Below are 15,334 nucleotides of genomic sequence, written 5' to 3' on the forward strand. Positions count from 1 at the left end.
AAACAAAAGTGAATTTTTGTAAGGATCAGTGGAAGAAGGTTTTCTTGAGCACTAGATCATTTAATCTGAGCAGTGGGAGAGAGAATTGCAATGCCTTCAGATGGTATACCCATAGCTATCCTATGAGATAAAGGAGGTGAGATTAATGCCTTCTATTCTAGCTACAGTAAGGATTTGTCTGCATTGAGCAGACCTTCTTCCCTCCCTTCTCTTTCCACTCACTGGGGTTATGGTGGTTCTATTGAACTTGAACTGAGAGAACAGGAAGCAAGAGTTTGTTTTTAAAAAAAAAAAAAAAAAGATCCTCAGAACACAAGTCACATCTCAAGTGAAAATACAGAAAATGCTTGTCAATGCTGCTGGGTGCTGGAGAATCACTTCTCTGTTGGTAGAAACTGCTGTTGTTCAGACCCTTTTTTGACTGTTTCCCAGTAATCATCAAGTGAGCAAACTGTAGATTTTGCATTGCATTGCATTGCATTGCATTGCATTGCAAAACTTTTGCACTGAGGGCACTTTCCTCACTGACCTCAGTTAGGCATCTAGGGAGAGCCCTAGCCTGTGTGGTGAGAGGTCTATCTCTTCTTGCAGTTAGCTTTAAGCATTGCTTACAATCATTGCTGCAGATGCTGGGAGATGGCAAGAATGGGAGCTATGCTGTGGAGCAGCCTCTCGGCCAACTGTCAGCCCTAGGCACAACAGTCACCAATGGAGAGGAAAGGAGAGGAGAATGTACTGTATTACGATAGTGTTGGACATCTGTTACCACTAAAAATGTTCAGTATCTCTCCAGCTGCTTAGCCTCTTGTTATGAACCACTGCACTGAAGCAGTCCAGGCTCCCACATCAGGGCACTAGGGCTGCCAACCCCTGGCCTACACTCTCTGCGAGATTTGATGGCACTGTTACTAGGGGCAGAGCTACAGAAAGGTGTTCTTTTGCTCAGGGCACATGTTCAAGCTTTGGTAATTTCATAGCTCAACTCCTGGTATGTGATCTGTGCATACATTCATAGAATCACAGAATCATAGAATAATTTGTGTTGGAAGGGACCTTTAAAATCATTTAGCTCCAATCCCTCTGCCATGGGCAGGGACACTTTCCAATAGAAGAGGTTGCTCAAAGTCCCTTCCTGCTTCCTGGTGGCTCTGAGTAGTCCTCATTGCTGCCTCTGCTATGCATTGTAAGTCCTTCTTTCTGGGTAGTACCAGGAGGGTGCAAGTACCCTCTTTCAAACTGTGTGTCTCTTCCTCAGAAGAGCACTCCCACTACGAGCTAGCAAGTTTTTCTTGCTACAGACTGAGTTAAAATCAGAAAGAGCTGAACTCTGTCAGTACAGGACGCTGTTTCTTTTAAGCTTCTGCTAATAAAGGATGTGATCATAATCCTAGCCCTACAGTGCCTGCAAAGATACTTTTATTCATTGGAAATGAAAAACAGGAAGTTTGTTCTGTATCTGGTTACAGATTAACTGTTGCTGCACAATACCCGTTATCACTCGCAATGAAATGGAAACCAAGTCTACTTTGCTAAATGGACAGAAAGGTTCTGTAGTTACATTGTGATGTCTTTGCATACTTCTGCATCCCCCACTGAAACACCCCTCAGAAGCACACAGAAAGGCACAACTAAGTGGTAGAGGTAATCAGATTAAAGGAAAGGGGAGGAGGGGTTGTAGATTGTTACCTCTGTCTTCAGTGGAGAAAGAATACTATTTTCACACATCTGTGCTAAATCAAACACTGATCTTTTCTTTCCTGGCATTAATACATTAGGTGTGGAACTCACACTGCCAACGTGAAAAGGCCCTTTGAGGAATGTATTGCTCTTCACTCAAGGAAAAGCAATACAATAAACAAATGAAAGAGCCTTTACTCTAGGCTGCAGATCTACCATCTCCTCATCTTGTGTCTCACACTGTATGCCAAGATTTATGGAGAAAAATTCCAAAAGAGTGAGGAAATAGAAGTGCTGCCTTTTGGTCCAGAGAAAAAAGAGATTTGTCCTTGAAATCTCAGATCAAAAATCCCCTAGCTTCTACTGGCTGAACCATGAATCTGTGCGGGAAAACCCTGGTGTGAGCAGTTGCCTACTGTTTAGAATACAGTATTGATTTGGGAACACAGGAACAAAAGCACTGAAAAAGTCAATTCGGATTTAAAAAGAAAAAAGATCCTATGCCAAGGCAACAATCTCTGTTGGGATCTCCCCACAGAGGAACAGCTGCTCACTTTTGACACCTATGTGCTGACATGCATGATAGGAATCACCAAGTTCATTCCCTCCTGGAACACTATCTTCATCTATAGAGTCCATTTTTGTAACTAACAAACACCTTTACTTGCAGTTTCAGGGGTGAAACTAGTAATACCTGGACTATGGGGGATGATGTGACTGGCTTATTGTTGCAGGAAGTTTTTGCAGGTTATGCAGGGAGAGGCAAGAGACAGCAACTTTTTTGCAGCTGCACATGTTCTGCAGGTAAAGAGAAGACCCTTCCTACAGACCTGAGAGCCTGACACTGTCTTCAGGTTCATTAATGTAACAAAAAGAGGAATGCCAGCCCCCCTGGTGCTGCTCTTTCTGCTCTTCACAATTGTAGTGATTTCAGAAGGTTCCAACATGCTTTAAAATCAGTGCTATATACTACGGCCTGGGTGGCCTACTACCTAGAGGGAATGCAGCTCTGCTAGCCACAGGATGGTCTAACAGATACAGGATTATTGTCTCCTGCCTGGGATCTTTCTCTACCTCCCTATACTCAGATGGGTTTGTGGAAAGCACTGTATCCTGACAGTGCCCTTTGATGTGTGGGAGGATTATGCTGGGAGGTAAGGGAGTGGGCTCAGTTCTTGTCCTCAGAAGGCTGGTGAGAGGCAGAGAGATGAAGGGAGAAGGATCTGGTTGCTCAATATGCCAAAAAGGTCATATCGTCAGACCAGTCATCTTCCCTCCCAAGAGAGGCTGAATTCAGCTCTTGCTCCTCCGTGGCTGTTCACCACTGTGAGAAGCCAGGCCAGGTCTTGACAGAAGACTAGGGATCCCGTGACCAGCCACCTTAAATGATAAAAGTGGAAAATAGGAAGATGAAATTCTGTGCTGTGCCAGGAGGACTTTAAAGCAGCAAAATACTGCCTTACCACTGCCAAGCAGAGTAAACCTCATCACAGGGAGAGCAACCTGTTGTGAGTAGAAAGACTTGGCAGTCTGCGGGCTGTCTGCCTGCTAAATGTCAGGGAGTTGTTTGGACCCCCACAAGTACTCCCAGTAACTGCAGCGGCCAGTACTCAAATGCAAACCCTCTATCACAGAAAGAGACATAACCTGTACAATGCCTAGGAGGAAGCACTAAGAATAAATGATATAGTGAGAGATAGAGAAGCTATAAGTGCTGTCCCACATTTGAATTTGGGCAGGAAGTGAAGGCTACAGTGAAAGAAAGCAATGAGATCCCTGATGACCACACCAGCCTTTAGACTCTCGTCTCATCAAAAGAAAGGCTGCCCCATAGCTCCTCATAGAGCTGATGTAGGGAGCAGATGTTACTGCTTTACTGTGTCTACCCATTCTTTCTCAACTCCCCTCCATTGTCTTCTTCAAGTTATGCTGATGGAAACGTCAAACCTCGAACACAGCCATGAATCTGCTCATGAACTCTGCTGTCCACAATGCCACAGAACTGCCTTAAAGCTCTCTTAAAAATGTGAGGCATTCCAGTCATTTTAATTACTGTGCATTGCATAAGCCAGAAACCAGTTCATACAAAGGAACAACAGAAAAGTGATTTTCAATCGCTCTCACTCTCTTCTCTTCTTAGTGCAAGCCTCCAAAGCTCTGGGAACACCAGGCCTTATTACCATTTGAAGCACTTCATCTATCTGAAATCTCTTTGTTCAGTCACTTAAAGCTATTGATGGAGTTTAGAAGGGTTTAAAAAGGAAAAACAAAACTTCAATTTGGAAATGGCTACAGCAGCATGAAAGGAAAGCAGGAGAAATTGAAAAACTATTATAAACAAAAATGAGGGAAAATTAATTGCTTGGAATGAGGCACAGGCAGGTAGAACCAAGCAAATCATGTGTCCTTCCCCCCCAGACTCTGTCAGGCCATCTAATCGTGGCCTCCTGGCTTGAACCCTGCATGGTACTGAGCCCTTTGGCCCTGATCCAGGAATGCACTTAAGCTTATATTTAACTTCGTGCATGTAAATGGTCCTGTTGACTTCAGTAGAGCATCTTGTGTGCTTAAAGTTGAACATGTGCCTTAGTGTTTTGCTGGACTGGGGCCAAAGAGTAGAGTCATGTGCAGGAAACATTTTCAGCTTGATAAGCCTGTTAAAAGATATTTCCTGGTTACCCTTCTGCAGCTGATGCCACATCACAGCCTGACTGGAGATCCCCCCACTACTGAGAGGGTGTTTTCATATTCTACAATCCTTTCTAAAGTAATATTCCTGCAACACATGGTGCCTATGTTCTGCTCCTGGGCTGCGCGCTCTCAGGAAGCACAATCTGTAAAGTTTCCTTGAAGTCTGAACACACGGTATAGAACCATTAGAGCTGATGAAGGTTTAATGGAGTACCTCTAATTAAAAGCTTGGGAATGGGAAAGAGTGCTACCTATGTCTGGCTTGCAGACAGGAAGGTGACATAATTCCTTTGCAACCTCGGAGAAAGAGATCAAATGCTTGGGGTTTTTTTAATACGTATTTATAGAATCAAAGACATTTTTTGAAGAAAGAGTCTTCTTATTTTAAGTAGCATGTTAAGTTCACTGATACAATGGAGGAAATAAATGAGGATTTTTTTCAACCTTTGTCACACTTATGAATCATATCAAATCCAAACATTTTGAACAAAACAGTCTTCTCAGATGATATTGTCAGGAAAAGAACAGACATTCTGAAAAAGAAATAGATAATCATGAACTACAAGAATCTTTTTCCAATGCAATGCATGAGCACTCTGTACTACCACAGGAAATGGCACTGAGTGTGCTGCAAAAAAGGACATCGGATGGTTCTGAAAACACCTATCCTTTCCTCCCCTAAAAGCAGAAAAACAGTGACATCTCTTAGAAGATGTGATGCTGAGCTGGTGGAGGAGATACAAGGATTGTCAGCTTCAAGTTTTTCAGAGAAGAGGAGGCCTTTGAGTAAGTTGGCAGCTGGGCAGTTTAGAATGCTAACAACAGGACTCCACACTCATGAATCAAGTGAAGTTACTGAGGAAAAGTTAAAATGAAAAAATGCCCATACTCCTAAGCTTTTGAAATTAATATATTATTAAGGAGGTGGCAGTACTGTTTGGATGGTAAGCTGAAGTCTCCTGACTTCATTCATGCCATGCCCAGTTTAAACCAGCTGAGGTCTACTGATGAGTGGGAGTGTTTTCAGCCACTAAATGTGTCAGGGTTATTTTTCTCTACTGCTGGTGATAGTGGGGGGTATTTCTTGTTCTCACTCTCTCTTTCTTCCTGCTTTTCTTTCCTCTTTCTCTCTTTCTGGTTTGTTTTGGTTTGGGGTTTTTTTTTTGGCCAGCAGTTCCTGTAGTTTGATGAAGCCCTTCTGTACTACTTCCATTCAAATGCTTTTGTCAGTTCTGAGGCAGCCGGCATTCCTCACAATAAAATGTGAATAGAAGGGAATATGCCTTTAGTTCATTTACAGCAACACCTTATGCTTCTGGAAGGAATATCACAAAGTGCTTTTATCTCAGTGTCTGCAGCTAGCTCTAGGTTGGTTCTCACCAGCCACAAGCAGGAATTGTGGAAGGAAATTATATTGTTAATATGCTCCTGATGTAACCTTCAGTGAATATCTATGATATCAGAAGGTAGGGTTCTCTCCTGAATTTTAACTAACACAGCCGGTTTAACATATTTCCAGATTCGGTTCTTCAGATATTGCAAGCAACCTAGCTTGAGCTGCAAAAATGCAACCATCTCTTGCAGCACAGTGCCCCCTAGCACTGTCTCTACACATTCGTGCAGGATGGAGAGAGGGAAGAAGGCCACATTGCTCAGTCAACAACACCTGCAAGACATGGCTTTCCCTGGGAATTTTCACACCAGCTATTGACCCAGCCCGGTCATGCTTAGCTTGTGGGATTTGAGAAGATCACAGCATGAAGTGGTGTAGTTGCCCAGCAAAGCAGAGAGATCCTTAATTGTGTTCAACAATGTGTTCTTGGTGGAGGATGGAATAACACTGATTTCTTCATTTGGTGACATTAACCAAATGTGAACTCTAATTTTTTCATATGAAGGTCAAGGTCTCTGTTTCCTCCTTCTTTCTCTGCTACATTTTGGTGGCCATATAAGGCTTAAAGTTTTATCTAGTCAAAGGAGAGGAACGCTAGGTTTTGTTTTATTTTTTTCCTTTGCAGTTTCTCCCATGCAGGATAGAACAAGAATTCAGAGCTCTTCTTTCAGTTCCTTTACTGACTTTCTGTGTTATTTTGACACCATTATCAAATTTTCTCATATAAATAAACACTCAGATACCCTACCTGGCTCTTCAGAGAGGCTAATATTAAATATCTAGTAGATACTATCAGATGATAACACACAAGATTTCTATTTACTGATAACAAAACGAATGTACAGGCAGCTGAAACTATTTAACCAAGGCCTGCCAGCAGGCCAATGGTCAGAACGAGCTTTTCTCGGTATTATTTACCTGTGATATACAAAAATAAAGCACTCTGGTTTCCGTGCATGAAACGTGCCCTTTAAATGGCAAATAAATATTGTTATTATTGTACAGTAACCAGCCCTGGTTGAAAACCTGCATCCCTACTACTAACAGAGAAGTTAATCTCTTTGTAAAAGTGTATCTAAGTGTCCAAAAAGCAGATGATTCAGCTAAGCCTTTACTGAGAGGACACAAGTATTACCTGTCCAGGCAATTCTAATACATGCATTAAAAAAATGTGGATCACCTCTCAAGTAATGGTATGGAAGCCTTGCCACAAATACAGCCTGCACACTGTCCCTTCCACACAGATATGCCCTGCTGCTAGATCTAGTGGTGGCACCCCTTTTCGTCCTGAAAAGTAATGGCAGATTGCTTCTCAGCTTGAACTGGTTCCTCTAAATGACACAGATTTGGTGTTACTTTAAGCAGCTTGGTCAGTCTCACTGGAAATGATCTACTTCCATGCCTTGGAGGGCCCCATATAACTGCCGTAACTTCTAGCCCCCCTCCTCTCCCTCTTCCCTCTTGAGAAGATGACTGAAGGGTCTGTTTTTCAGTCTCCTCTGAATGTGTCCTGCATCTCTGTGTTACAGACACTCAGCATTTACACAGTACCCAATGTAAAGCTTATTACAAAGCATGCAGCTTGTTAGAACTCAGAACATGCAGGAAAGGTGTTATTATAGAAGTGAAGAAACATACTCAGAGGAGTTACTTGGCCAGAGAGTGAAGGGAGGTGGTGCTGGAGCTGTGATTATAATCTAGTTTATTTACACCAGTGTCAAGTTATGGAATAACTCCACTTCCCTCAGATATTGATCTGAGATGCTGATGGACCAGGTGTATCATGATGTTTGTGATACCCAGCCTTTTACAACAACAAGAGAAAAATGAAAGTGCCAGACACACCTCATTTTTCTTCCATGTTACTCTACTGAGATCAGTGAAGGTGTTCAGTGTTTACACTCATTGAGACTGAAATGACAGTCCAATCTGATGGAGTCAACTTCAGCTGCAGTACCTTGAGCAGACAGTCCAAGTACCTAAAGAGTTTTTTTGCACAGTTTCTTATACAGCACTTTGGAACCCAACAATTCAAACGCTGATGTGACTAAAATGTCCTGTTTAATACCCTGCTTCATGACCCATTAGCACCCCAACACCACCTAATTTTATCAGTGTGTTCATTAATACACATTCCTGAGAAGATTCCATCGCTATTATCCCTATTACACAGACTGGGATTTGAAGCATAGTGAGGCAAAGCTGTCACACAGGTTGTCTGTGTCACAGCAAGGATAGGAACCTGCATTTCCCACTGTTAGCACTGTAACCTTGATCTCTGCTAATAACACCCCTCTTGGAGCTTTTGTGTGTGCTCCAAATAAAAGCCTATGTTTCTGTAAGGCTGGAGGTTTCAATTTTATGTGGACAGTATGATTAAAGAAAAGGTGTAGGCAGGCTGTGCTTCACCCAGATGGAGCAGAATTGTAAATCTAAAGATTTAGCTGACTATTTAGAAATTTAGGACAGCTGGTCCCTGGCCTTTAATACCAGCATAATTTATAACTAGACATGCTTAAGTCTTGTAAACCCCATGGAAAGTACTCTGACATTATATACACTGGTTTGATACTGTGATTAATCACCCTCGGTCCCCTTTGCAGGATAATAAGGCGGTCTGTATCTTGCAGCTGGCAATCCCCTTCCTTACAGTCCCAGCTCTTCTATAACATTTACATTTCTGCAGTGGATACAAATTTACAGTTCCAAAAGGGATAAGGGAAAACAAAACAAACAGGACTTTTCTATTAATTCCACTAAAGCTGCTCTACTAAAATATATTTTGAGATTAAATGTTGGGAGTGCCCGGGTAGATATGACACTGCTTTAGCAGTTTATGACCCCTTCCCAACCGAGAGCCGTGAGAAGGGGAAGCAGTGGGTAATAATGTGACAGGAGAAGGAGCATTTGAGCAAGATTATACCCCCATGGCAGGCGGGTTGGAACTCGATGATCTTAAGGTCCTTCCCAACCCAAACCATCCTACAATTCTATTAAAACCCACAGGATGCAGTCCTGCTTTCTAGTTCAGCTAAGTCTTCACCTTATTTTACTTCCAGGAGAACAGCAAACCCCTCGCGTGTTTTCCAGGTGCCTCTTCGCACCCTGAGGTGCGGAGCGGGCGGCCGAGGGAACGCCGAGGGTCCTGACTGAAAGGGGACAGGCTCCTCAGGGCCAGACCCTTCTGGGCACTGACGGCTGCAGGACAGATACTCGCCGATACAACTAGTTGTGAAGAGTGCGGCGGGCGCACACACACCTCGGTGGCACCGTGACGGGACACGGACTGGAACTGGGCACTTCTCCTTAGAGCCCCGGCTACCTGCGCCACCGGCCGCAGGGTGCCCCAGCGCCAGCCGCACTCACCCCAGCGGCGCTCCCCGCACTATTCCGTATAAGGCGCTGAAGCCGCGGCCCCGCCCCGTCCCGCTGGCCGCTCCCGCCGATGAGGTAATGCGGGGCTCCCATTGGTCCGGGGCGGCGGCGCCCCCGGAGTCTGAGAGGGCGCGATCGAGGCTATAACTCCGCTCACCGGCTCGCTGTAGTGCAGTGTAGCTCTGCACGGTCCGGTAGTGTGCGCCCGGCGGACTTGCCCTTCCATCAGGCTTGCACCGGTCCGCCGAGCTAAAGTTGTGCTGCTGAGGCCAGCGAGATAGAGAGGTAGTGTGAGGAGGCAGGCAGGCAGGCAGGCAGGCAGGCAGGCACGGCGTTACGGGTTGTTAGGAGGTGAGAGTAAAGTGAGGCGAAAAGAAGCGCGGCTGCTCTCCTGCTCCGCACAAGTGAAGAGGCACTCCGGCGGGCAACATGACGGCGTGGCTGAGCTTCCTCGTCGTGTTTCTCTGCAGCTGGAGCCTGCGGGACTTGGTGGTGGAGGCTTGCACTTGCGTCCCCATCCACCCGCAGGACGCGTTCTGCAACTCCGACATCGGTAAGTACCGTGGGTGGCGGCTGCCGCCCCTCAGCCTCCCCTGGAGGAGGGGAAGGACTCGGCACTTGCCCTGTTGCTCGAGTCTCTAGAGAGTTCCGCGGGGCCCTGAGGGGTGCGGGCAGCAGTCGAGCTGTCACCACAAGTGAGCCTTGTGAGGTGGGTTAAACCTGTGAGGGGTGACCTGCCCTTTCAGGATAGGTAACGGCTCCGTAGCTGCTGTGGAGAGGGATGTGGTGGTGGATCCCCTTATCCCTCCTGGGGCATCAGGTCCTGTCCCATGGCAATGGTGCCAGCCTCTCCAAGAAATACTTGGAAGAAATCAGTAATTACGAGAGTGGCTTGTTTCCTACAGTAAAACAAAAACACAATCGGAGGTGTGGGCAGGCAAAATTTCCTCTACAGCCTGGTGACAATTACTAGGAGTCAGGATTAGGACAAGTTCTCTCAAGCTGGGAAACTGCCTGTGGCGGTTGCTGTGAAAGATGCAGCTCATACGGACTGGTGGTGCTGCACCAGTCGCTTTGGGGAGGGCTGGAGAAGCAGGCAGCAAGTGTTTTTCTGCACGCTGTATTGTGATATTCGCAGCTGTGAGAGGTGTGCAAACGTGCATGCTTTTTGGAAAGTTGAAACACTTTGATTAGCTCTCTGCTGATGTTCTCTGCTGTGGATTTTAGCATCTGTAGGGGTCTTTACTACACTGTCTTTAGAGGACAAGAGTTCTCAGTATCTCTGAGGAGGAGATAGTGGAGAGTCTGGTTTCAGAGTGCTTGGGTCATTTGTAGCTAAGTGTGGTTAACCAAATACGGTCGCTGCTTGGTAAGTGTCCAGTAGGAAAGTGTCTGAAATTAATTAGTGGTGTCTTTTGAGTTAATACTGACACATGCCTACATAACAGTAAATAAAGGCTGTCACTTCAGCAGTTGTGAGTGGGCTGCATGAGTGAAGTCTTCTTGCACCGCTCTAGGCTGTCTTGGTAGAGCAGTGTAAAAGTGGTTGGGGGACTTTGCATTGCTGGTATCTACACAGTACTGATCCCTAGCAGAGTCTGCAAAGAAATCCTTCTGGCAACTGCTGTGGAAGTCAACTAGAAAATAATTCTCACAGCAGCAGAACACCCATTGCTATGAACCCTGCCTGTGGCTCTTTCAAGTTAGCCAAGCTTGCTGGCAGAAAAAAAAATTCCCTCTTGCCTTTAACTCTTGTACAGAAACTGCATTTATGCCTGGGTATTCATGTCTAGCGTATGGAGTGTATCAGCTTTTAAATGCTAAGAAAAACATTACGTGTTAAAAGTGCTGGGAAGGCTACCATTTGCTTCAGTGATGATACCCTGGAAAATGTTTATAAAATGTACTGGGGAATTCTCCCAGGAAACTAAAGTTCTGTTACTGTTTTCATAGTTTGGCTCAATAAGCATGCCACCAAAGCAGCAATTGCTGCAGAGATTGTCTTTTCTGTGAAAGTCAGGCTGGGAAACTATTTTTCACAGCTGAAACTGATGACAGCATGTGGCCTTCATTAGATGCATTTTGGGCAAAAGTCTACTTTCTTGCTTTAATTAGGTCATGTTATACTAGATTAAGGGTAGTTTTTTGTTTAATTCAAGTTCTTAAAACAGTGTTAAATATTTAATGAGTGCACACTAGCAATATATTTTTGCTAGACACAAGTAACCAGGAGTGTGATAAATTACGATGTTTCATTTAATACAGCTCTTAAACTTCAAGATGCAAAGTTTTTTTGTTTTCTATTCAGATTTCTGGTTGATTTCAAATTCATCACCTTCATCTCTTTTTCTCTTCTGGACGCTTCATTATATCTCATGCCTTGCCTTTGCCCTGAGACATAGTAGTTCAAAAGTTGATGTCAGTGGGGCTGTCATACCTTCACACATCACAGCAAAGGAGGAGAAGGATGAGGGGAAAGAGCAACTCATTCCAGTAGATGACTGAAATGCAAGTTTGGTTAAGACCACAGCTGTGTGACGGGTTGAAGCAAAAGTAAATGCTTACATTTGCTAGAACTGTCTGGAAAATGTGATGTTTCTGCAGGCTGATTTTAGTAGGCGCTGTCATGTCTCTCATGTGCTGAAAGGGCAAAAAGCATGCTAAAGCATTCTGGCTCTGGAGGAGTTAATCATCTCCATGGAAACTGATGGCAGTGTACTAATGCAGTGTTTAGACAGACTAAACTACACGCTGGGTTATAAAACACATTGTGGGGAAGAAAGGGACTTGGCAGCAAGTTTTTATCGCTCTTGAAACTCCTGACAAAACACCAGCTCAAAAGGGAGGAGTCAGTGCAGTAAGGGCTGGAGCAAAAGAGCTTTTTTAAAATAGCTCCTAAAACAATACAAGAAATTAACTAGCTAGGTGGCAGCCTAGGAGTGGCTTTTCGTCTTCAGAAGCACTATATTTTGAAGGAGAAAACTTTTAGGAGTGTAAGACAAATCCTTAGTGTTGGTCTTTCATGCCTAGCCAGTGAAGTCCTACTCTTAAGTTTATTCCCTTCTCCTTTAATCTGATCTCAGTAGACATTTAATTTTTGATCTTTGTGTGGGTCATTTCTGATAAGACCTCCCAGCTCTGCAGTCATTAGATGATTTTAATCTTTACAGAAACAGATGGTCAAGTAACCCATTGGAAAGAGGAGGATTTCAAAATGTACATCCTTTGAAAGTGAGGGTTGTCTTCTAAAGGAAGCTTGGACTCCATACACAACAATATCTTTTTATTATTATTAAGCAGGGGGGTTGGGGGGAAGAGTAGCTACTGCCCGACTGGTCAGAAGGGGTCTTTTTACTTAGTCTGAGCATTCCAGCATGATGAATGGAGCAGAAGTGAAGAGGTGTGTCTCATCTGGCTGTCTGAGGTCAATCAATAATAAAACTGCTCTTTTAACTCTTGGCTCGCTTTCCTTAACTGGATCAGTAAGTGCCAGAACAGGCAGTACAATAATCAGACAAATAGCAAAACAAACAGCAACTGCTATGAGTTGCCATTTGAACTTCGCTTCCTCCACTCCCACCCCCTGCCTATGACCCCTTCCAGATGTGAATATTTTTCTTTTGTTTGAATTAAGAGACCTTTTGAAAGAACAGACATCAGGCATGCTTTGTTCCATTGTGACAAAGCTGTGACATTTCCAGCTGGACATAGCTGACATGAAAAGAGCTTGTTTGTCCTTTTTTTGCAGGAGCAGCAGGAACTTTTGAGCTGGCCCCCTCTCCCTCACCTCCCCTTTAAAAATAAAACAAAAACCGAAACAAACAAAAAAAGAGGAAAAATACATGAAATTACTGGACTTTTGTCAAACCAGGCTGCAAGTGATAAAGAAGTACTTTGTCCACTCCACACCTATCATGCTTTCATCTTGTTCATGTACTTCAGAAAAGAGCTATGGCACTGCTAGCAGTCTCTTTCCTAAGTTCAAAGGAGCTCAAAATAACATTCCCTTGTAGAGTTTGTGTTGGGGGAAGAATTACCTGTTTCAGTAAGGATGACAGTGGGTGTTGTCCTTTGCTGTTCTAAATAACTTGACTCTTGGTGAGCTAGAGTTGGCAAGCTTTGGGGAGGTGAAGATAAGTCAAGAGATCCTTGGTGCCAAGGAAGCCAGCCATTCCTCCATCCTGCTGTACCCGTAGCCCTAACATCACAACACCTGCAGTGGCCTCCTTTGAACTGAGAATGTGGTACAAGAAGAGCAAAAAATAGTGGAGAGGAAGGAAGCTCATGAATTTGTTTGACCCAAAGTCTAAGCACCTAATTAAAAACCTGCCCTTTGTCTTTCACTGGTTTTCTTGAATTGATCATTCCACCTTCTCACTAGTTACGCATATCTCTTTTAGCTTGCAGCTTGATTATACAGGAGATTTTGACATGCATTCTTCACCTTGACATGGACTCTATAGTGAGGTCACATTGGTTGCTTTATCCTGTAAGGCAGACAAATAAGGTCTGCCAAATTAATTTAAAAGCTACTGTAAACCAGCTTCCATTAATTATTATGGCAATCTTTTTAGTTGAGATGAATTTGAAACAAATTGTTGGGCTGCATGTCGTAGTAATGGTTGCAAAAGCATTGTATTCATTTTGGAATCTGACTTTTATTGAGGAAGTAATGTGGTTTCATTTTTAGACTGGACTTCCCTTTGTGGCATTTTAGAAACAGGAAATCTGAGAAGTATCCTATAAAGCTTTCAAAAATAAATGAGTACTGTGAATTCCATTTTACATGGGAAGAAATTGGGGAAATTTGTTAAGCTTTTAACTTCTAATCTCCATGGTAAAAGCTGTGGTGAAAGAGCATGTTCCTTGTGCCTGGTCATGTCTTCTGGCAGGAAGATGGCCATTCTGAACTGAATTTCCCTATTTAATAGAAGTGGAAATAGAAGTTGCTTATTTATCGGTTTTGTTGTTTATTTGCAATTAAAGTGCACAGCAGAGAAGAGAGATCACATTGTGGGATTTGGAATTTGCCACTTCTCCAAATGTATGTGTTAATAAAAAATATGGTGGAAAATGCTGTTTGGAAGATGTAGTGCAGAATGTTGCATAAAGCTTCTTTGTTATCTTGCTGCTGTTGCATATGCTTACACGAGATTTCCTGAAGGAAGTAACTCCAGCAAGACTTTGGAGCCAGCGGAGAGCCAGATGTTCTAACCTTGAGCTTTAGAGCTTCTTGCTTTATGTAGACGTTTCTTTTGTTCTCATTTTTACTGATTTTCCACCTGTTCTTGAGAATTCTCTACCTGCCAACTGCTCTCCTGATGGTTATGGGAAGAAGTGGGCTGTGGGGAACAGCCATACACAGTAATAGCATTTTTAGTTTTCATTTGGGGTTGGGAAGGGCCTGCTTTGTTCATGACTGGTTTTCAGGATGAGCAGATTTGGTTGTTTTACCATAGGAGAAATCATTAGTGGACTCAGATTTTCCAAGACACTAAATACAGTTAATCCTGCCCTTTCAGAGTCTCTTAGATATGGCAACTAGATTGGCATCTGATGAAATGGATCTTTGTACTCATGCGTGACCCACTGACAGCCATGGTGGGTGGGACTGAGAATCTTTAGTGGGAGCACTCAGTGAGTCACCTTGGTCTTAATACTTAAGCTATTAAGATGAGCACTTAGTTTTTTAATGTCATGATACTGTCTGAAGTCATATTTCTTTTCCCTCACAGCTTCAGTACCATGTGGTGCTCTGATGTAGCCCAACCAAGCAAGCATTACAAAAGAAAGGAGCCCATTTGGTCTGGGCAGGAGGTCTTGTCATTAAATGAAACTTCCTCTGGAAGTTCTGGCAGTTCTTAAGAGCTAGTAAACCCGAGAGGACAGCTTGGTTTGAGTAGGCAGGGAAGGCCAAGGAAGGCTGTACTTGACAGTTCTGAACCAAATGAAACTGATAATCATTTCAATCCTGATAGTGTCTGCAGTGCATGTGGTTGAGTCTCCTTTTAATTATGAGGCTTGTGTTTAGGGTTTTTTTGATTCGGGATGAAGAGGGCTTTGCTCTGATGTACTGCTTACATCTCTAGACTTTCAAGGTATACTTCTGCCTTTCATATGATGTTATAAATTGGAAGCAACTTAAATGATACTGTTGAAATGATAGAAGCATAAAAGATGAGAGGAAATTTGGCCTTC

At 43.6% G+C, this 15,334-nt stretch overlaps 2 protein-coding genes across 2 annotated transcripts in view; one reads left to right on the top strand and one right to left on the bottom strand.

The window, feature by feature from the left end:
- SYN3 (synapsin III) overlaps window positions 1-15,334 on the bottom strand; it is a 194,647-nt gene that overhangs the window by 77,628 nt on the left and 101,685 nt on the right. The gene's annotated exons all lie outside the window — the stretch shown is intronic.
- Window positions 9,296-15,334, top strand: part of TIMP3 (TIMP metallopeptidase inhibitor 3) — a 34,374-nt gene continuing 28,335 nt past the window's right edge. The window contains exon 1 of the mRNA XM_005150412.4: window positions 9,296-9,689. Within this exon, the coding sequence (XP_005150469.1) occupies window positions 9,566-9,689 (124 nt within the window). The 5' untranslated portion in view covers window positions 9,296-9,565. The remainder of the gene's footprint in view (window positions 9,690-15,334) is intronic.

Source organism: Melopsittacus undulatus, chromosome 5 (genome assembly GCF_012275295.1).
Source record: "Melopsittacus undulatus isolate bMelUnd1 chromosome 5, bMelUnd1.mat.Z, whole genome shotgun sequence".
Classification (NCBI taxonomy): Eukaryota; Metazoa; Chordata; class Aves; order Psittaciformes; family Psittaculidae; genus Melopsittacus; species Melopsittacus undulatus.